The sequence below is a fragment of the Argopecten irradians genome, chromosome 4, assembly GCF_041381155.1.
Source record: "Argopecten irradians isolate NY chromosome 4, Ai_NY, whole genome shotgun sequence".
NCBI classification, from domain to species: domain Eukaryota; kingdom Metazoa; phylum Mollusca; class Bivalvia; order Pectinida; family Pectinidae; genus Argopecten; species Argopecten irradians.
In genome coordinates, this window is record NC_091137.1 from 7564733 (window position 1) to 7589374 (window position 24642).

A 24642-nucleotide genomic window follows, 5' to 3' on the forward strand; every position below is an offset into this window, starting at 1 on the left:
ATAATCCAAAATAAAAGGCCAAAATAAATTAATAAAAAATCATTTCTATGGAGTATATATTCAGCCACTATAGGGCCTTCATCAGTCCAAAATAACACTAACACAGCGTGTTCATCTACATGATTGTTTACTTTTTTCCGAATCCCTTAAAATAATGGACGTGTCATCAGCAAATTGTGATAATATTATTATTATTAGTATATCTATAATATTTTCAATTTTTCTATGAACACGCACCATTAAGATATGCTAGAACATTCAGTGTATGTTTCATGCCAATGCATGTCAAATGTATGATGCCAATGCTTAAATATATAAAAGCGAACGACCCCTTTCAAAAATTAGCACGAAGAAAATTATTCCTCGCCATATAACGCATTCATAGTTTGTAAAGATCTTACCTTTAATGTATTGATGATCGGCGGTACGTACTCTTCCATAATGTCAGCAAAAAGGAAGAGGTAAGAACAGTATTCATACACCGATTTTTCGTCTATAGGCCATTTTTCTTTCGTGATGTTCGTCATCACAAAAGCACTAAGACATACCAGGAACAAACCGAAGAAAAACTGCAATAAAATGCAATTCAACTCATTTAAAGCAAAAAACAACCGTATTGGTGTAAGTTCGAAATGCATGATATGTTCTCTTTAGCAATAATTTCATGAAATATGTTGAATCAAATTAAAGTTGCGGGGTACGTATTTATATAATTGTAAAACTTACATAGTGTGTGATGAATTTCATGACGGGAGCTTTCACGATAGCCAAAAGTAGTGAAATGCAATCATGATACAGCAACTTGAGGCAGCAGCAGGTTTTTGTGGGCTTTGAAATAAAAAAAAAACAATATAAACAATATTTCCAGGGGGTTACATTGTTTACCCGAATGTATTTCGGCTATCAGTATAATGGAGACTCCATGTTAAGTCATATAACAATTTAAATACATAAAAGATATACGTGCTATATCTGCTATTAATAGGTATTACGCAATATAACAGTATAACAATGAAGATCTGATATTATAACAAAACCTCTAAATGAGCTGCAGTAAAGTGAGAAAGAGAACGAAAAAGTATAAATGGGGAGAATACAATCTGATGCCAAAATGAAAATAAAAGAATAATGGAAAAATAATACGACAGAAAACAATGTACGATGATGAAATAGCTCCGTGCCAGAGGCACGAAATATAACATACATAAATAAATATTAGACTAGACATTAACAGCACAATTTAATAAATACTAATTTCACTACATTTTAGATTAAACAACTCTTTGTTTTATTTCATTAATTTAATTTTATTTATTTTTATATATATTCAAAAGTATTTCTTCATATTTTTTTTATTTTTTTGTTGTTAACGAGTTTTTTTTATATATGATATGACTATGCTATGTATAAATTGTATAAATACATGACGAGACCATTCTGTGTAAAGAAAGAAAGAAAAAATGTCCAGGCAGCATTTCGAAGATAACACTTTTAAAACCTTTATGTACATATGCCGCCTGGTCACTTGTTTGATGAATATTATAAGACTCTTTCATATTTGGATATGAAGGACACGGGTATTCTACCCGAGGGTTACAAAATGTTTTAAAACCCGAGGCTTGCCGAGGGTTTTACAACATTTTGTGATCTCGAGGGTATAATATCCCATATCCTTCGTATCCACGTTTGAAATAAATTCGAAAAATTGCGACTGCAAGTGAATTCTCCGTACATAAAAATTGCGTGATATTTTTAACGCGTATTCCGTTGTTTGTGTCTTTTAAAATAAACCAGCTTAGTTTCTGGAAAAAAATTGTTAAAATTGTACCGAGAAAATCGTTTTGTTGACGCTGTGACGTCACGAGGCTTTATAGCATGAGTAGTCACGCAATACAGCTTCAGGCGATATGAGTGTGTTGCTCTAGACCAGCCAGTATTACACCCGTAGGTATGAGAGAAAACAGTGTCCACACAGTCATTGTAACGTCATTTAAAAAATCCGTTGGGGTCTCAAATACATCTGAATCACATTAGGAGCCTCTGAGAGCTTAAGTATGATGACATTACTCTAGAGGCAATTTACATAAAATCTTTCCAATGGATTCATTATTTTGAAAACCTATAGACTTCAATCATTTATGCTTGTGCATTTTTAACTTTAGAAAACATACTGTTTGTAGCTTAGGTAACAGCCACACACAAAACTTACTCGTATAACTGTGTCACAAGTATACTCACTTTGGGTTCTGCTATATCAAGATGATGAAAGAAGTCACCACCGTAAAAGATCCTGCCGAATGTTCTCTGAGGGACATGGTGAGCTACAAATGAATAAATTTTCCGTTCCTGAGAGAATTCTAGGGCGTTTTCCCGAATGCCCCACACCGGAACCTCGTTCTCCCCTTCTAATACGAAGACAGCCTCTTGTTCATTGAGTTCATACATCTTTTGAGTGACATCAATAGCTCTCTGACGAAAAACGCTGATGAAAAATGAAATATAAACTTATCGTGATATTGACCATTGCTGTTTACTGACTATCAATTAACTTAACACATTTTACTGATTATCAACAAATTTAATTCACTGCTACTTACTGAGCATAAATAAAAACTCCAATTTTCAAATATTTCAGAATAGAAATAGATTTTAATTACCGTGAATGAAGCAGTATTTCTTTTTCCATAGCGGGCTCCGCTAAACCATGTGCTTTTCCTGACATTTTTCTCAATATAGCACTTGCAATGAGTGCTGTAACTAAAAAGATTTAAACGTTGGTTGAAATGATTATATAAATAAAAAAAGAAAAAAATACATCTATGCAGACGATTTACCTATGTATTTCTAAAAAAAATATGATAATAATAAAATCATGCAAGGCAATTAGTCATTCAAATCAAATAACTTCAGTAAACATACACTGACACTAAAATAAATTTTACGATTCATTTATTTACTAGTAAGCTACAGCAAAATTATCCATTTCATAAAAGCATATAGATAATTACGGATAGGTTCATGGGAACGCTTCCAAAATATCTCTGCCATATCCATTTTGTTGGTTAGGACTGCCCACAACAAAAAGTCAGACGGGGTCATCAAATTACTGTCCGCTTCTTTGGATATTTCTGAAAGAAAATGTTAATTGTGAAATGGAAAACATAAATTGACTACTGATACATAGCTTTTGAAGAGATGCGAATTGATCAAGACATTCCCATTAATAAATGTCCAATATGATAATAAATCACTTAACAGGAGGATCATTCAATTCATTAAATTGACTTCCTTTTGCTATTACTATATACATGTGTATTATCTTTTTCTTTTTACAAACTTTTTTTTAATATCCTTTATCTCATGCAGGAGTGGCTTTTAGACAACTAGTTTTACACATTAATTTCTAATTTTGCATGATTATCAAAAATATGAATACGGGTCTAGAACAGCTTTGTCTTACAAAATTGTAATACAAATACAACCTGGAAATGTGCCTGCTGTGTTACAGAGATGCCGTCGATCAACATTAACATGATACGTTACCCGCACTATAGGATATGAGAGCGCAGCCAATCTTCCATGCATCCTCCTTATTTTTCAACTCTTCTCTTGGAAGCTGAAAAAATAAATCAATCAATACTGTACATCAAATTGGGGTTTAATTGAAAAACACACAAACAATGACAGAAAACAACCGATATAAAACTATTTTCATCAAATCATCAGTATCTTTATTATTCTAATATAACAGAGTTATTTCCCCTCGTTTCACGGCGTCGGTACTACATTAGGTTTTTTTTTTATAATTAATTAGTTTCCATTATTTACCATAAGATCTCTAAGGTGTAAATAAAATTGATAACGAACGCTGTGCATATGGTTTTAACCGTGAAGATAATCAAAATTGTCATTTACATGCCCGAAAACGTATCGATCTTATCTCAATTTTAAATGATTATATTCCATTTTGCTTACATGCATTTATGCAGTATATCTAACATTATTGTAATTACAGACGTCAATACATTCCAGATACAAAAAGTTTGTACAATAATTTTGACTCCACAAATATAAGATATCTTTATATTGTTATTTGTATTAGTGAGGGCTTCAGATAAGTTTAGTAATGTATCTCCCAAACCTCCAATTAATAGTAAGATATATTTCTTACCTGTACGATTTCCGCGATACATGTCCTCGTCTGTAACACAGTGCATCAGCATGATTTCATATTGATTGAAATCGATTAGTATTTCATTTTACAACAAATTGCGATGAAATAAATCAGATAGTTTATCAATTTCTCAATTTTAATAGGATTTTCAGTATGATATCCGATTTCAAAGACCTGGCATTTTTATATACCATAGATGTCATATCAAGTTCAGTGAATAAAGTGTATTTTACCTGTTTGGCTTCACATTCGTCCCGTTCTTTGTCCATCTAAAAAGAAAAAAGAACGAAGTAAAACTTCGCACAGTCTTAAATCGGTGATAAGGTAAACAACTGAATCACTTATTTGTAGAAATTCAACACATTACACAGGTGAATTATCTGGAATTCTAGCAAACTGGAAATGGAATTGGCTCATCTTTACTTCCTTATACACGAAAATCCATATTGCATGCTGTGCAAACATGCGAAAGAAAGAAAATGAACTGCATTAACGACTTTACTTTTAATGGAGAAAGCTCAACCAGTGTAATTGCAGCATTGTATATATATGCAATACTAACAATTAATTTTGAGTTTCTATATACGTATAATGATTATAAATTTAATCATGTTGAACGCGAATACTACATTTGGAAGTAAGCATTACTTACCTGTTTATACAGAGACCTTCCATCGTTATAATTAGTATCATTCCTATCGCTATCCGACCATTCTAGTTTAATTCCTTTGTCAATAAGTAGCTCCACAATATCCGTCAGATTTTCTTTGAGTGCATAACACAGCAAGCTTTTACCGAGCTTAAATAAATATCAAAACAGATTATTATAATGGAATTTTACTTATTATGATAATAATTACCATGAAATGTATTGAAACCATTGAGTTCACCCCATCCAGATCATACGTTTATTCATTTATATTATTCATAAACCATATATATGTAGCAGATTATTTTCATTGACAAAAAATTTGTGTTTTCATTTTTTAAATCGTATTTTATTTAATTTCTATTTAACAGACTAGTAGTATGATGATATCTAGATGTAGTAATTATTGGACCAAGTTATAGATGTCAATTTCAACAAATTCAAATATTCCATCCGATTAATATTTGAATATTCAACTATTGTTTTATACATTTAAAAATCAAACGTTTATCACGTCAATTAACAATAATGTTTACTGTTTTTAGTCTCAATTACAGACGCAATAAAATATCTCATCTCTAAGTTAGGATATTTCTTTCATTCATAGTTTGTTTATTGCAAGACGTATTACTGCAGATTACATACTATGTACTATACATGGTCTTTTTTGAATTTGACACTTGATCACAATTTTCGTTGAGTTTATTAGGTCTGCCTAGTGAGGTTAGTACCACATGTCGTCATTTTTGTAACTCAATTCAATTCAAGTCATTGTATTCCGAATGCAAACGGCATAAAGGATTACAATAAACATACATATGACAACATATTAAATATGTGCAAGATGGGGGAGAACACAGCCAATGTAATACAACACAAAATATGATATACATTACAAAAACTATTTAATAGTACTTTTCTTCTAGTTGTTGCCTGAATTAAATATTTACCAAAATTTCTCAAAGTTTTTACATGGGTACTACAAAATAATTCAATCATCTTGAAAACAGATGGTCGACGATAAAAGTATGGTTTTAAATATTTTACCATTAAATCTAAAAATCTTGGACAAAATAAAATAAAATGGACTTCATCTTCAACCTTATGGCTATCACAACAAGTACACAACCTTTGTGGTCTAGGGATACCGATGTATCCTACCAGTTTCAATGTTTAAAGAATGGGCACTTAATCTGTATTTGAATATTATTCGCTTTATTTTTAAGTCAATCGTTTAATGGGATAATCCTGTATCATAAGCTTATCAACGATATGTTTGTATATAATACACTTGGAAGAACTTTCTAAACTAGTTCTCATGTCTTGAATAAAAATATCTTGCAAACGTTGTTTATACAATAACAAAAAATATTTTTCATTTTTAACGCTCTGTGCATACCATATATCACCAAAACCGAATGAACATACATCTTTTTTCAAGTGATATACATAATTATCTTTGCAATTAGGCTTTTTGATATTAAGTTCAACTAATTCATCATAACAAGCCCTCAATATGCAGTTTTCGGTCTTCAATAAATGAAGCCAATATTTCGCAATATTAATCTTTCTCGTAATGTGAAAAGGAAAACGTCCCAATTCAAAATAAGCCATGGGATTGTTAACAGATTTTTTAACACCCAATATTGACTTTAAAACCATCAAATGTAGCTTTTCAATTTGTGGCGTAGTGCTATAGCCCCAGACTTCGGAAGCATAATTCAAAATACAATATACGCAAGTATCAAAAAAAGAAAGTTTTGTATTTTCATTCAATATGAACTTTTTCATTTTAAGATTAAGAAGATAAAATGTTTTTCTGCCTTTTATAGCAATGTTGTTCTGTGCTATTGTAAACTTACCATTGTAATTAAAAAGTAAACCTAAATAACAAAACTGGTCTACCACCTCAATATCTATACCATCATATTTCCAGTGTTCATTTGGTAATAAACGCTTGTTTTTTCTGAATACTACAATTTTGGTTTTATCTATGTTTACGGCCAAATTCCATCGATCAGAATATCGTTTCAGGAAGTCAAGCATATTTTGTAAATCATCAACATTTTCGGAGAACAAAACAGTGTCGTCAGCATACATGATCAAAAAAAGATTAAGCATCTGTATTTGGTAACTCTGACAATTGGATTCAATAAATTCTGATTCCATATCATTTACAAACAAAGAAAACATTATCGGCGACAAAGATTCGCCTTGTAATAACCCGACCTCTAGGTCATACATAGGATATAACTCGCCATGTAATTAACTAAAAGCTTTACGTCAAAGGCCATGAAACTCTATGATCGTTTGAATATTTACTGACTATGAAAACACCAGACCTCTAATTTAAACTACGAACTCTGAAGTGAGTGCTAATTTCATTCTTAATTGTACATATATATACACGCGCACTTTACCTGTACGATTGTCGGACAGTTAATTCGCGAGGGCCTCATAATACAACATATTTCTGGCTTGTTGTTAATACTTGATTTGAAGTTTTGTTCTCGAAAATTCGAATAACATTTTCCTAATCGAATACCATCCTACCGAACGAATATTTTTACGCAGTTACTTCTTGAGAAAAGCAGCATTTTCATTTTTTACTTTTATGAATTCATTCAAACCCCTTTTTGTAAACTAGATTATCAAAGAAGACTATAATGATTATTGATACCATATAGAAATAGTGGAAATATATTGAGGTTAAAAAAGGTGGTACAAAATTATAACGAAGCGTATACTAGGTGGTGCTGCTCTGTCGATCGTTATACTGGGTTGGATGTCAATGTCCTTCTAACAGCCAGAAATAATTATGCTAAGTCATATATTAATCAGGACATTATCACGTACTTTGTAACACAATAGCTTTTAAGTATGTCCCTATGAGCCATTATTCAATAGTACCATTATCAGTTCGCATTGAAATCAATGTATGCTGAGATAAGTACTTTTGTCTCGGTTTTAAGATCTACATGTTTTGCCTGGAGTATCTGGTAAAGCATGCAGCATGCAACTGGAGATAGTTTTCTCTCGTCTTTTCCTTTTGTATAAGTCGAAGTTTCACTTGAAGGTTGAGATGATGGCAAAACGACGCGTGCTGTGGGTGTTTTAGGTCGCATCGCAGTATCATAAATCGGGGCAACCTTCCTGTTTCGTTGATTGATGCTTTGACTGTTCTTCGTTGCAGACGGTGGTTTACCTAAAGAAAAGTTAACAATGGTGTCAGCAATATATATACAGAGTATAATGTTTTATTGGTGGATAATCTTCTACATTTTTCAAAGAATGTGACCTTCTATTGGTACCTGCACATAAATGTGTTCTAATGAATAATTACATTATGCATTCATTGCCCTCTGCGATAGAGACACATGACCATGTTTTTAACCCAAGCCATGTAATATTTTCCGAGGAAAATATGACCTGCCGCAGGTTAACAAATCTTCATGTCTCCGTTAATGTCACGACAATGCATTGTTTACTATACCAACCAAATATAAAGTTTTTCCTATGCCACAACTAGATAATGTTAAATACATGTCAACAACTAGATAATGTCAAATACATGTCAGCAACTAGATAATGTCAAATACATGTCAACAACTAGATAATGTCAAATACATGTCTACAACTAGATAATGTCAAATAGATGTCAACAACTAGATAATGTCAAATAGATGTCAACAACTAGATAATGTCAAATACATGTCAACAACTACATAATGTCAAATACATGTCTACAACTAGATAATGTCAAATACATGTCAACAACTACATAATGTCAAATACATGTCTACAACTACATAATGTCAAATAGATGTCAACAACTAGATAATGTCAAATACATGTCAACAACTACATAATGTCAAATACATGTCTACAACTAGATAATGTCAAATACATGTCAACAACTACATAATGTCAAATACATGTCAACAACTAGATAATGTCAAATACATGTCTACAACTACATAATGTCAAATACATGTCTACAACTAGATAATGTCAAATACATGTCAACAACTACATAATGTCAAATACATGTCTACAACTAGATAATGTCAAATACATGTCAACAACTACATAATGTCAAATACATGTCAACAACTAGATAATGTCAAATACATGTCAACAACTACATAATGTCAAATACATGTCAACAACTAGATAATGTCAAATACATGTCTACAACTACATAATGTCAAATACATGTCTACAACTGGATAATGTCAAATACATGTCAACAACTACATAATGTCAAATACATGTCTACAACTAGATAATGTCAAATACATGTCTACAACTACATAATGTCAAATACATGTCAACAACTAAATTATGTCAAATACATGTCAACAACTACATAATGTCAAGTACAGGTCAATAACTAGAAAAACGAAATTTTAAAGCCGCTAAAAAGAGTTTAAAGCAACCAGCCCTTGCAGCCTTAATAACATACTGGAGTCACATACCGTTGGCACTTTCGTTCGGAAGTGTTGGCTGATAGGGTTGGAGGTCGGCCGTTTTTTCTCCCTTCAATTGAGACAGGCTCCATACTCTGATAATACTTTCTGTAACTCTGTCCTTCAGCGAACTCACACTGTCAGTTAGTATATTAAACTCGGCAACCTTGGCAAGACAAATATAACATATCAAAACAGATAGCATGATATTCACACCATAACACAGACAACAGTATAGCGGAAAGTTTGTGACTGCTTTTATACCGTAAGTGTTCCAACATAGAATTTCCATCTTTATCGTTTTCATTGGATAAACTTGTTTGTTCCACAAAAACACTTACATACTAGTTTATATTTGCAACGTTGTAAATATATTATTGCAGAAGATCCACGTCGAGAGTATATATATAAAATACTTCCAACAATCGACGTTATAAACCCTAGATAAACCTAGTTATAAAGTCATTTTAACTTACTTTGCTTTTATATTGAATGATAATGTTAATGTCTTTCTCCAGTTTGGTCAAGTCCTCTTCCGCGAAACATATTCCAAACAGCAAAGGTGCATGAGTTTCCAGAACGCCTTTCAAATGCTGCTTTGGATCAAACTGTGATCGTTGAGACCTTGAAATTATAAAAAAAATGCACGAATTAACACAAGTGTATGACAATAGAATTCACTATTCTATAAAATATCGTAGAGTGAAATCAACAAAATCATGGCAGTCATTGTAACATCGTGGCGATATTTGTTATTAAATCCCGTCATATGACCATGTAACCTAATCGGATGTACACCATTGTTTTATGCTGTTAATGTGTTTCATTTTCGTCAAGTACAGAAAAAAATGTATGTATGGAAGGGCAATAAATCAATCATTATGGGTTTGTGACTTTAATGTTACAGAAACGCAGCTGCCAAACGTTCATAAAACTAATTTCAATACCATCATAATTTCATATTGCGCTTTCAATTAAAAAATTAATTATCCAAATGTTAGTATACGAGTTGTTGAAAAAATATTTCAGTTCAATTTCAATTTTCAATATCACACTTATTTTTGCAAATAGCAAATGGATTTGGCTTCAGGCAAAACCTTTTTTAGCCAACTCCAAAGCAAATTCGGTTTGGTACAATTTTTAACAAAATATAGTAATATTGTGTAGTAATAAGTGTACCTCTCATCTAGCGTTGTGATATACATTTTGATCGATATACATTCGATTATTTTAATTACAACCATATATTTTAGTGTTTAAATTTGAATGGGGAATAATATAATTACGCACTTAAATTTTAAGTGTTGTTCTTAGTTTCAGTATCTTAAACATATTAAGTATAAGTTTGTTGTTTGAGATTCTCAGTTATTTCTATAGTTTATATACTGTAGGCACAGAAACAACATAAATAACTAAAAATATTTTGCTGAATTATTATATAATGGAGATGTGTTCTGTAAAAATAATGATAACTTTTAAATGATTTTTTATACATCGTCCAAAATGTGTAAGTTGATTTTCACTTATAAAAGTTAAGTACTGCGGCAAAATGTTTAATTCCATAAATTGTCTTACTCCAAACAATAGCCAATAAGGTCTGCTGCCATTCCGGATCCGCGCACCAACAAAACAGGAATGTGTTTCTGAACGGCTTCAGCTACGTGACCGATAGTCTCTAAACCTCCCTCAACCACAATCACAATCGTTGGAACTTTCATTTCTATGAATAGATATCAAGAAATTGTGTTTGACTATGTATATATATATCATGACATTTAAAACACATACTATATAAAGTTGTTATTGTATTTGATATACAGTCACACCTGCCTTGACGATAACCTTTCTATAAAGACCACCTGATTAAAAGGACCATTTTTCTAGGTTTCCAAATGACAAATCATACGGCTATAATCATTCAAACTAGATTTATTATCAATTTTTTTGCGTGGACAAAAATGCAATTCCAGCTAACAGCAGATTAAATAAGAAACAAGCATTCCTACAATAAATGTAAAGGTATACAATTGTTTATTCCACTTACTGAATTCCACAGCATCAATCTCTAATGTTGTAACCAAGGGTTTGGATATCTTCTCTTCTAAATACAACAATGTTTCGTATTTTTTCCCTTTCGCCTCAAAGTTCGCAAACTGAGTCGGCCATTTTCTTTCATTTGACAATATCTCTGGTTTATTATCCTCCTAATACAAGATAAATAGACAATGGTGAACACGAACAGCGCTAGAATGAAAAATAAATAACAACTTCGTCTAATTAGTACTGTATTCAAATAATCTTAAACCACATACTCGGATCATACTAACTTGTTTATGATGTTGTATGAAGAAAACTAATCACATTATGCTTATTTTCAAACATTATTTCAAAATTAATTTTCAATATAATGCTCCATATCAGGTATGTGGCTATTTTTAGTGTTTGCATGCTGTAAGATTTACAGGCATTGTCTGATTTCTAAACGTTTTGTCCCACTTTCGCTGTATAGACACAGACAAGGAATGGCGATGATAGTTTACATGAAATTATAAAAAATGCACGTCTATCCAAGAACAACCGTGTCATTTTATTGTAAATGTGATGTTACAATTCACTGATACGTACAACCATTTTAACAGTTATTAAAGCTGAGTTAGTGAAAAATACGCATATTTACAGTGTACCAAAAATCAGGAAATCCAATCAACTCCAATTGGAACTAGAAATTGTCATTAGACAATTTGACAACAATGAATTTTGGTCCAGCTCGTTCATATTTACAACCTCAGTAGCCCTTTATATCAACAAGCTACAGGTCCAATTTCAGGTCTCTAGCACTTTCAGAACTTGACAAGCCCTATATAGATATGTTTTCTAAGAAATGGGAATGATCGATAAAATTAAATGGTCAGTAATGATGACTGCTTAGTTCTTTGAAACATTTTTTTGTATGCAAGAATGTATCAAAGATGTACTTTTTGACTAATTTTGACTATTGATATATACAAAATTATTTTCTAAATGCGACCAAAAATTTCGTAGATGCTTAGGAACCGCGAAAACTAATAGCCAATACTAACAGTGATACCTCTCAAACATACTAACAGTGATATCTATCAAACATACTAACAGTGATACCTATCAAACATACTTACAGTGATACCTATCAAACATACTTACAGTGATTCCTATCAAACATACTAACAGTGATACCTATCAAACATACTTACAGTGATACCTATCAAACATACTTACAGTGATTCCTATCAAACATACTTACAGTGATACCTATCAAACATACTTACAGTGATTCCTATCAAACATACTTACAGTAATACCTATCAAACATACATACTTACCGTGACTCCTATCAAACATACTTACAGTGATTCCTATCAAATATACGTACAGTGATACCTATCAAACATACTAACAGTGATTCCTATCAAACATACTTACAGTGATACCTATCAAACATACTTACAGTGATTCCTATCAAACATACTAACAGTGATTCCTATCAAACATACTTACAGTGATACCTATCAAACATACTAACAGTGATACCTATCAAACATACTTACAGTGATACCTATCAAACATACTTACAGTGATTCCTATCAAACATACTTACAGTGATTCCTATCAAACATACTTACAGTGATACCTATCAAACATACTTACAGTGATACCTATCAAACATACTTACAGTGATACCTATCAAACATACTTACAGTGATACCTATCAAACATACTTACAGTGATTCCTATCAAACATACTTACAGTGATACCTATCAAACATACTTACAGTGATTCCTATCAAACATACTTACAGTGATTCCTATCAAACATACTTACAGTGATACCTATCAAACATACTTACAGTGATACCTATCAAACATACTTACAGTGATACCTATCAAACATACTTACAGTGATACCTATCAAACATACTTACAGTGATACCTATCAAACATACTTACAGTGATTCCTATCAAACATACTTACAGTGATTCCTATCAAACATACTTACAGTGATTCCTATCAAACATACTTACAGTGATACCTATCAAACATACTTACAGTGATTCCTATCAAACATACTTACAGTGATTCCTATCAAACATACTTACAGTGATTCCTATCAAACATACTTACAGTGATTCCTATCAAACATACTTACAGTGATTCCTATCAAACATACTTACAGTGATTCCTATCAAACATACTTACAGTGATTCCTATCAAACATACTTACAGTGATACCTATCAAACATACTTACAGTGATTCCTATCAAACATACTTACAGTGATACCTATCAAACATACTTACAGTGATACCTATCAAACATACTTACAGTGATACCTATCAAACATACTTACAGTGATACCTATCAAACATACTTACAGTGATTCCTATCAAACATACTTACAGTGATTCCTATCAAACATACTTACAGTGATACCTATCAAACATACTTACAGTGATACCTATCAAACATACTAACACTTACAGTGATACCTATCAAACATACTTACAGTGATAACTATCAAACATACTTACAGTGATACCTATCAAACATACTTACAGTGATACCTATCAAACATACTTACAGTGATACCTATCAAACATACTTACAGTGATTCCTATCAAACATACTTACAGTGATACCTATCAAACATACTTACAGTGATACCTATCAAACATACTTACAGTGATTCCTATCAAACATACTTACAGTGATACCTATCAAACATACTTACAGTGATCCTATCAAACATACTTACAGTGATACCTATCAAACATACTTACAGTGATACCTATCAAACATACTTACAGTGATTCCTATCAAACATACTTACAGTGATACCTATCAAACATACTTACAGTGATACCTATCAAACATACTTACAGTGATACCTATCAAACATACTTACAGTGATACCTATCAAACATACTTACAGTGATTCCTATCAAACATACTTACAGTGATACCTATCAAACATACTTACAGTGATACCTATCAAACATACTTACAGTGATACCTATCAAACATACTTACAGTGATACCTATCAAACATACTTACAGTGATTCCTATCAAACATACTTACAGTGATACCTATCAAACATACTTACAGTGATACCTATCAAACATACTTACAGTGATTCCTATCAAACATACTTACAGTGATACCTATCAAACATACTTACAGTGATTCCTATCAAACATACTTACAGTGATACCTATCAAACATACTTACAGTGATACCTATCAAACATACTTACAGTGATACCTATCAAACATACTTACAGTGATACCTATCAAACATACTTACAGTGATTCCTATCAAACATACTTACAGTGATACCTATCAAACATATACTTACAAGGATTCCTATCAAACATACTTACAGTGATTCCTATCAAACATACTTACAGTGATACCTATCAAACATACTTACAGTGATACCTATCAAACATACTTACAGTGATACCTATCAAACATACTTACAGTGATACCTATCAAACATACTTACAGTGATTCCTATCAAACATACTTACAGTGATTCCTATCAAACATACTTACAGTGATACCTATCAAACATACTTACAGTGATACCTATCAAACATACTTACAGTGATTCCTATCAAACATACTTACAGTGATTCCTATCAAACATACTTACAGTGATACCTATCAAACATACTTACAGTGATTCCTATCAAACATACTTACAGTGATACCTATCAAACATGTGACCTTACTAACAGTGATACCTATCAAACATACTTACAGTGATTCTTATCAAACATACTTACAGTGATACCTATCAAACATACTTACAGTGATACCTATCAAAACATACTTACAGTGATACCTATCAAACATACTTACAGTGATACCTATCAAACATACTTACAGTGATACCTATCAAACATACTTACAGTGATACCTATCAGACATACTTACAGTGATACCTATCAAACATACTTACAGTGATACCTATCAAACATACTTACAGTGATACCTATCAAACATACTTACAGTGATACCTATCAAACATACTTACAGTGATACCTATCAAACATACTTACAGTGATACCTATCAAACATACTTACAGTGATACCTATCAAACATACTTACAGTGATACCTATCAAACATACTTACAGTGATACCTATCAAACATACTTACAGTGATTCCTATCAAACATACTTACAGTGATACCTATCAAACATACTTACAGTGATTCCTATCAAACATACTTACAGTGATACCTATCAAACATACTTACAGTGATTCCTATCAAACATACTTACAGTGATACCTATCAAACATACTTACAGTGATACCTATCAAACATACTTACAGTGATACCTATCAAACATACTTACAGTGATACCTATCAAACATACTTACAGTGATTCCTATCAAACATACTTACAGTGATACCTATCAAACATACTTACAGTGATACCTATCAAACATACTTACAGTGATACCTATCAAACATACTTACAGTGATACCTATCAAACATACTTACAGTGATACCTATCAAACATACTTACAGTGATACCTATCAAACATACTTACAGTGATACCTATCAAACATACTTACAGTGATACCTATCAAACATACTAACAGTGATATCTATCAAACATACTTACAGTGATACCTATCAAACATACTTACAGTGATACCTATCAAACATACTTACAGTGATACCTATCAAACATACTTACAGTGATACCTATCAAACATACTTACAGTGATTCCTATCAAACATACTTACAGTGATACCTATCAAACATACTTACAGTGATTCCTATCAAACATACTTACAGTGATACTTATCAAACATACTTACAGTGATACCTATCAAACATACTTACAGTGATACCTATCAAACATACTTACAGTGATACCTATCAAACATACTTACAGTGATTCCTATCAAACATACTTACAGTGATACCTATCAAACATACTTACAGTGATACCTATCAAACATACTTACAGTGATACCTATCAAACATACTTACAGTGATTCCTATCAAACATACTTACAGTGATACCTATCAAACATACTTACAGTGATACCTATCAAACATACTTACAGTGATACCTATCAAACATACTTACAGTGATACCTATCAAACATACTTACAGTGATACCTATCAAACATACTTACAGTGATTCCTATCAAACATACTTACAGTGATACCTATCAAACATACTTACAGTGATTCCTATCAAACATACTTACAGTGATACCTATCAAACATACTTACAGTGATACCTATCAAACATACTTACAGTGATACCTATCAAACATACTTACAGTGATTCCTTCAAACATACTTACAGTGATTCCTATCAAACATACTTACAGTGATACCTATCAAACATACTTACAGTGATCCTATCAAACATACTTACAGTGATACCTATCAAACATACTTACAGTGATACCTATCAAACATACTTACAGTGATACCTATCAAACATACTTACAGTGATACCTATCAAACATACTTACAGTGATTACCTATCAAACATACTTACAGTGATACCTATCAAACATACTTACAGTGATTCCTATCAAACATACTTACAGTGATACCTATCAAACATACTTACAGTGATACCTATCAAACATACTTACAGTGATTCCTATCAAACATACTTACAGTGATTCCTATCAAACATACTTACAGTGATACCTATCAAACATACTTACAGTGATTCCTATCAAACATACTTACAGTGATTCCTATCAAACATACTTACAGTGATACCTATCAAACATACTTACAGTGATACCTATCAAACATACTTACAGTGATTCCTATCAAACATACTTACAGTGATACCTATCAAACATACTTACAGTGATACCTATCAAACATACTTACAGTGATTCCTATCAAACTATACATACTACAGTGATTCCTATCAAACATACTTACAGTGATTCCTATCAAACATACTTACAGTGATTCCTATCAAACATACTTACAGTGATACCTATCAAACATACTTACAGTGATACCTATCAAAATACTTACAGTGATACCTATCAAACATACTTACAGTGATTCCTATCAAACATACTTACAGTGATTCCTATCAAACATACTTACAGTGATACCTATCAAACATACTTACAGTGATACCTATCAAACATACTTACAGTGATACCTATCAAACATACTTACAGTGATACCTATCAAACATACTTACAGTGATACCTATCAAACATACTTACAGTGATTCCTATCAAACATACTTACAGTGATACCTATCAAACATACTTACAGTGATACCTATCAAACATACTTACAGTGATACCTATCAAACATACTTACAGTGATACCTATCAAACATACTTACAGTGATACCTATCAAACATACTTACAGTGATACCTATCAAACATACTTACAGTGATACCTATCAAACATACTTACAGTGATACCTATCAAACATACTTACAGTGATACCTATCAAACATACTTACAGTGATACCTATCAAACATACTTACAGTGATACCTATCAAACATACTTACAGTGATACCTATCAAACATACTTACAGTGATACCTATCAAACATACTTACAGTGATACCTATCAAACATACTTACAGTGATACCTATCAAACATACTTACAGTGATTCCTATCAAACATACTTACAGTGATTCCTATCAAACATACTTACAGTGATTCCTATCAAACATACTTACAGTGAATCCTATCAAACATACTTACAGTGATTCCTATCAAACATACTTACAGTGATACCTATCAAACATACTTACAGTGATACCTATCAAACATACTTACAGTGAGTCATATCAAACATACTTACAGTGATACCTATCAAACATACTTACAGTGATACCTATCAAACATACTTACAGTGATACCTATCAAACATACTTACAGTGATACCTATCAAACATACTTACAGTGATACCTATCAAACATACTTACAGTGATACCTATCAAACATACTTACAGTGATTCCTATCAAACATACTTACAGTGATACCTATCAAACATACTTACAGTGATTCCTATCAAACATACTTACAGTGATACCTATCAAACATACTTACAGTGATATCTATCAAACATACTTACAGTGATACCTATCAAACATACTTACAGTGATTCCTATCAAACATACTTACAGTGATTCCTATCAAACATACTTACAGTGATACCTATCAAACATACTTACAGTGATTCCTATCAAACATACTTACAGTGATACCTATCAAACATACTTACAGTGATACCTATCAAACATATTTATACTACAGTGATTCCTATCAAACATACTTACAGTGATTCCTATCAAACATACTTACATGATATTCCTATCAAACATACTTACAGTGATTCCTATCAAACATACTTACAGTGATTCCTATCAAACATACTTACAGTGATTCCTATCAAACATACTTACAGTGATACCTATCAAACATACTTACAGTGATACCTATCAAACATACTTACAGTGATTACCTATCAAACATACTTACAGTGATACCTATCTAACTTACAGTGATACCTATCAAACATACTTACAGTGATTCCTATCAAACACTACTTACAGTGATTCCTATCTACACATACTTACAGTGATTCCTATCAAACATACTTACAGTGATACCTATCAAACATACTTACAGTGATACCTATCAAACATACTTACAGTGATACCTATCAAACATACTTACAGTGATACCTATCAAACATACTTACAGTGATACCTATCAAACATACTTACAGTGATTGCTATCAAACATACTTACAGTGATACCTATCAAACATACTTACAGTGATTCCTATCAAACATACTTACAGTGATTCCTATCAAACATACTTACAGTGATTCCTATCAAACATACTTACAGTGATTCCTATCAAACATACTTACAGTGATTCCTATCAAACATACTTACAGTGATTCCTATCAAACATACGTACAGTGATTCCTATCAAACATACTTACATTGATACCTATCAAACAAAATGTGACCTTGTCATCTTCATCTTTCGCCTTATCCAACAATTGAGAATTCACATTCACAAGTTTTTTAGGTTCCTTGGTTTCTGAATAACTGTTGTTTATTTTGCTATATTCTTTTCTGGCTTCCATAGCAATTCTTGTGACAGTAAGCCACTCACAGTTGTTTTGATCGCGCCCATCATCAAGGGTACATTCACATACAAGCCAAGGGTCTGAAAGTCATAAACAGTTCATTGTTCATTCCTTTGAAAACAATAGTGTTTAATAACAGTTTTGCGTTATAAGTTCCCGATAAGTAATTTTTAAACTAACACTAAAATGTCCAGAAGAAAAACATGTACCTTAATTCATCAGAAATTGGCCCAGTATGGCAGGTGACAGTACGATAGCGTCCAGAGCGTCGACAAGATCTTTATACATCAATTATTTTTAAAAGGTAGAGTTATAGCTGCCTCTAAATACAAAACCTTCCTTTTCAAAAGGAACGGAAGGAAATAATTAAGATCTCCACAGGTATAAGGAAATGCTTAAGTTGATGAGGGCCTCCTCAGAGATTTAGTTTAAGTCCAACCTAATCGAGATAGGGATGAAGTACCACCAAACTTAATGGAAATAAGGATGACATACCACCAAACCTAATGGAGATAAGGATGACGTAACGCCAAACCTAATGGAGTAAGGATGACATAAAACAAAACCTAATGGAGATAAGGATGACGTACCACCAAACCTAATGGAGATAAGGATGACGTACCATCAAACCTAATGGAGATAAGGATGACGTACCACCAAACCTAATGGAGATAAGGATAACGTACCACCAAACTTAATGGAGATAAGGATGATGTACCACCAAACCTAATGGAGATAAGGATGATGTACCACCAAACCTAATGGAGATAAGGATGACGTACCACCAAACCTAATGGAGATAAGGATGACGTACCACCAAACCTAATGGAGTAAGGATGACATACCGCCAAACCTAATGGAGTAAGGATGACATACCGCCAAACCTAATGGAGATAAGGGTGACGTACCACCATACCTAATGGAGATAAGTATGACGTTCCACCAAACCTAATGGAGATAAGGATGACGTACCACCAAACCTTATGGAGATAATAATGACGTAACATCAAACCTAATGGAGATAAGGTGACCACCAAACCTAATGGAGATAAGGTGACCACCAAACCTACTGGAGATAAGGATGACATACTACCAAACCTAATGGAGACAAGGATTACGTACCGCAAAACCTAATGGAGATAAGGATGATGTACCACCAAACCTAATGGAGATAAGGATGACGTACCACCAAACCTAATGGAGATAAGGATGACATACCACCAAACCTAATGGAGATAAGGATGACGTACCACAAAACCTAATGGAGATAAGGATGATGTACCACCAAACCTAATGGAGACAAGGATTACATACCGCAAAACCTAATGGAGATAAGGATGACATACTACCAAACCTAATGGAGATAAGGATGACGTACCGCAAAACCTAATGGAGATAAGGATGACGTACCACCAAACCTAATGGAGATAAGGATGACGTACCACCAAACCTAATGGAGATAAGGATGACGTACCACCAAACCTAATGGAGATAAGGATGACGTACCACCAAACCTAATGGAGATAAGGATGACGTACCACCAAACCTAATGGAGATAAGGGTGACATACCACCAAACCTAATGGAGATAAGGATGACGTACCATCAAACCTAATGGAGATAAGGTGACCACCAAACCTAATGGAGATAAGGATGACGTACCACCAAACCTAATGGAGATAAGGATGACGTACCACCAAACCTAATGGAGATAAGGATGACGTACCAACAAACCTAATGGAGATAAGGATGACGTACAACCAAACGCATCCAGGGTGTCAATCAGGGCCTCCTTGAAATTATTCCTCGGCCATGGTTTCGGAATAAACTTTATGGAGTCTCCAACCAGTGGTGGTTATGGTGGTAATGGTGTAAAGTAAGTAACTTTTGTAACTGAAGAAAAATACTAAATCGCCTGCTCCTGTTTTTGATAGTGAAAAAATACCATTTGTCAGCGGTGGAGCATCTTTAAGCTTGTGTAAACACAAACATAGCTACCTGCATTATACAAGGGGCTGATATGAATCTTAAGCCCTGAGATGTAATTAAAATTGCGCTAATGGCTTGCTCTGGCGTAATTTTTGTGAGTTTTTTTGACACTTTGGTCAAATGCTGAAAATCGGGTTATTTGATGACCCGTCGGGTCAATCGGGTTATGCATTCTAAAATGTCTAAAAAACGGGTTAACCCGGGGAAATCGGGTGAGCTGGCAATACTGCCCTAATGGAGATAAGGGTGACGTACCACCAAACCTAATGGAGATAAGGATGACGTACCACCAAACCTAATGGAGATAAGGATGACTTACCACCAAACCTAATGGAGATAAGGATGACGTACCACCAAACCTAATGGAGATAAGGATGACGTACCACCAAACCTAATGGAGATAAGGATGACGTACCACCAAACCTAATGGAGATAAGGATGACGTACCACCAAACCTAATGGAGATAAGGTGACCACCAAACCTAATGGAGATAAGGATGACGTACCACCAAACCTAATGGAGATAAGGATGACGTACCATCAAACCTAATGGAGATAAGGATGACGTAACATCAAACCTAATGGAGATAAGGTGACCACCAAACCTAATGGAGATAAGGATGACGTACCACCAAACCTAATGGAGATAAGGATGACGTACCACCAAACCTAATGGAGAAACCTAATGGAGATTAGCATTACGTACCACCAAACGCATCCAGGGTGTCAATCAGGGCCTCCTTGAACTTATTCCTTGGCCATGGTTTCGGAATAAACTTTATGGAGTCTCCAACCAGAAACATGGCCAGAGTTGGTTCTGGTTCTGGTTCTTTTTCGTTATTGGCCATGGCTGTTGTAGATAAATTGTTTTGATTCATTAGTTCAGTTTCAACTGTCAAATAGAACACCACATAACTATAATAAACGGTTTATAAAAAATATGCTGTCTTTTATCTTAGTTGTGAAAAGTGCGAGAACAAAAAAGAAGGCAAGCTAATTTTACACATAAGTGTTTGTGTTTTCCTGACTAGGTTTTCTATATGTGTTTTGAAAGTCCTATCTTGTAATACCTGCGGTAAACACTGACGCTATAATAGTAATTAATTATGTATTCAGCATGGGTATATGGTAACTTACTGAAACAGACTAACTGGACATTTGTCTGGGTTTAACGAAATGTCAGCAAAGATGTCGCCATTTGTCGCAGGATCAATACAATCCCCAACACGGTGTGTAACACTCAATGTCGATATTGGTTAACAATAACTTAATAAACAATAAACAGTGTATCGGTAATTACAAACATGTACCGGTATCACAATAACCATGAAGGTAATTACAAACATATACCGGTATCACAATAACCATGAAGGTAATTACAAACATATACCGGTATCACAATAACCATGAATGTAATTACAAACATATACCGGTATCACAATAACCATGAATGTAATTACAAACAAATACCGGTATCACAATAACCATGAAGGTAATTACAAACATATACCGGTATCACAATAACCATGAAGGTAATTACAAACATATACCGGTATCACAATAACCATGAAGGTAATTACAAACATATACCGGTATCACAATTACCATGAAGGTAATTACAAACATATACCGGTATCACAATAACCACGAAGATAATTACAAACATATACCCGTATCACAATAACCATGAGGGTAATTACCAACCTATACCGGTATCACAATAACTATGAAGGTAATTAGAAACATATACCGGTATCAGTAATAAACACGAAGATAATTACAAACATGTACCGGTATTACAATAATCTCGAAGATAATTACAAACATGTACCGCTATCACAATAATCTCGAAGATAATTACAAACACATACCGGTATCAGTAATAACCACCGAGAAAATAATCTCGAAGATAATTCCAAACATATACCTGTATCAGTAATAACCACGAAGATAATTACGAACATGTACCAATATCACAATAATCTCGAAGATAATTACAAACTTGTAACGGTATCAGAAATAACCACGAAGATAATTACAAACAAACAACGGCATCACAATAATCTCGAAGATAATTACAAACATATACCGGTATCAGTAATAACCAGGAAGATAACTACAAACATATACCAGTATCAGTTATAACCAGGAAGATAATTACAAACATATACCGGTATCAGTAATAACCACGAAGATAATTACGAACATGTACCAATATCACAATAATCTCGAAGATAATTACAAACTTGTAACGGTATCAGGAATAACCACGAAGATAATTACAAACATACAACGGCATCACAATAATCTCGAAGATAATTACAAACATATACCGGTATCAGTAATATCCAGGAAGATAACTACAAACATACCCCGTATCAGTAATACCCATGAAGATAACTACAAACATAAGGAAGAAAATAATCTCGAAGATAATTACAAACATATACCGATATCAGTAATAACCGCGAAGATAATTACAAACATGTACCGGTATCATAATAACCGCGAAGATAATTACAAACATATACCGGTATCAGTTATAACCGCGAAGATAATTACAAACATGTACCGGTATCATAATAATCTCGAAGATAATTACAAACATATACCGGTATCACAATAATCTCGATGATAATTACAAACATGTACCGGTATCATAATAATCTCGAAGATAATTATAAACATATACCGGTATCACAATAATCTCGAAGATAATTTCAAACATATACCGGTATCAGTAATAACCACGAACATCATTAACTGTATCAAGAATAACCACGAAGATAATTACAAACATATACCGGTATCATAATAATCTCGAAGATAATTACAAACATATACCGGTATCAGTAATAACCAGGAAGATAATTACAAACATGTACCGGTATCAGTAATAACCACGAAGACATTACAAACATATACCGATATCAGTAATAACCAGGAAGATAATTACAAACATGTACCGGTATCACAATAATATCGAAGACAATTACAAACATGTACCGGTATCAGTAATAACAAGGAAGATAGTCACAAACATATACCGGTATCCGTAATAACCAATCTCAACAATAATATCGAAGATAATTACAAACATGTACCGGTATCAGTAATAACAAGGAAGATAAATACAAACATGTACCGGTATCAGTAATAAACAGAAAGATAATTACAAAC

At 33.0% G+C, this 24642-nt stretch overlaps 1 protein-coding gene across 1 annotated transcript in view; it reads right to left on the reverse strand.

Moving 5' to 3' along the window:
* The window catches only part of LOC138320484 (transient receptor potential cation channel subfamily M member 2-like), a 35773-nt gene that overhangs the window by 7474 nt on the left and 3657 nt on the right, over positions 1-24642 (reverse strand). Inside the window, exons 4-19 of the mRNA XM_069263465.1 lie at positions 22169-22312; positions 19325-19554; positions 11337-11496; positions 10868-11012; positions 9769-9916; positions 9302-9458; positions 7778-8028; positions 4827-4973; positions 4408-4443; positions 4172-4201; positions 3544-3616; positions 3009-3128; positions 2658-2757; positions 2239-2482; positions 727-828; positions 402-569 (exon numbers count right to left, since the gene is read on the reverse strand). Of these exons, the coding sequence (XP_069119566.1) occupies positions 402-569; positions 727-828; positions 2239-2482; positions 2658-2757; positions 3009-3128; positions 3544-3616; positions 4172-4201; positions 4408-4443; positions 4827-4973; positions 7778-8028; positions 9302-9458; positions 9769-9916; positions 10868-11012; positions 11337-11496; positions 19325-19554; positions 22169-22310 (2253 nt within the window). The 5' untranslated portion in view covers positions 22311-22312. The remainder of the gene's footprint in view (positions 1-401; positions 570-726; positions 829-2238; positions 2483-2657; positions 2758-3008; positions 3129-3543; positions 3617-4171; positions 4202-4407; positions 4444-4826; positions 4974-7777; positions 8029-9301; positions 9459-9768; positions 9917-10867; positions 11013-11336; positions 11497-19324; positions 19555-22168; positions 22313-24642) is intronic.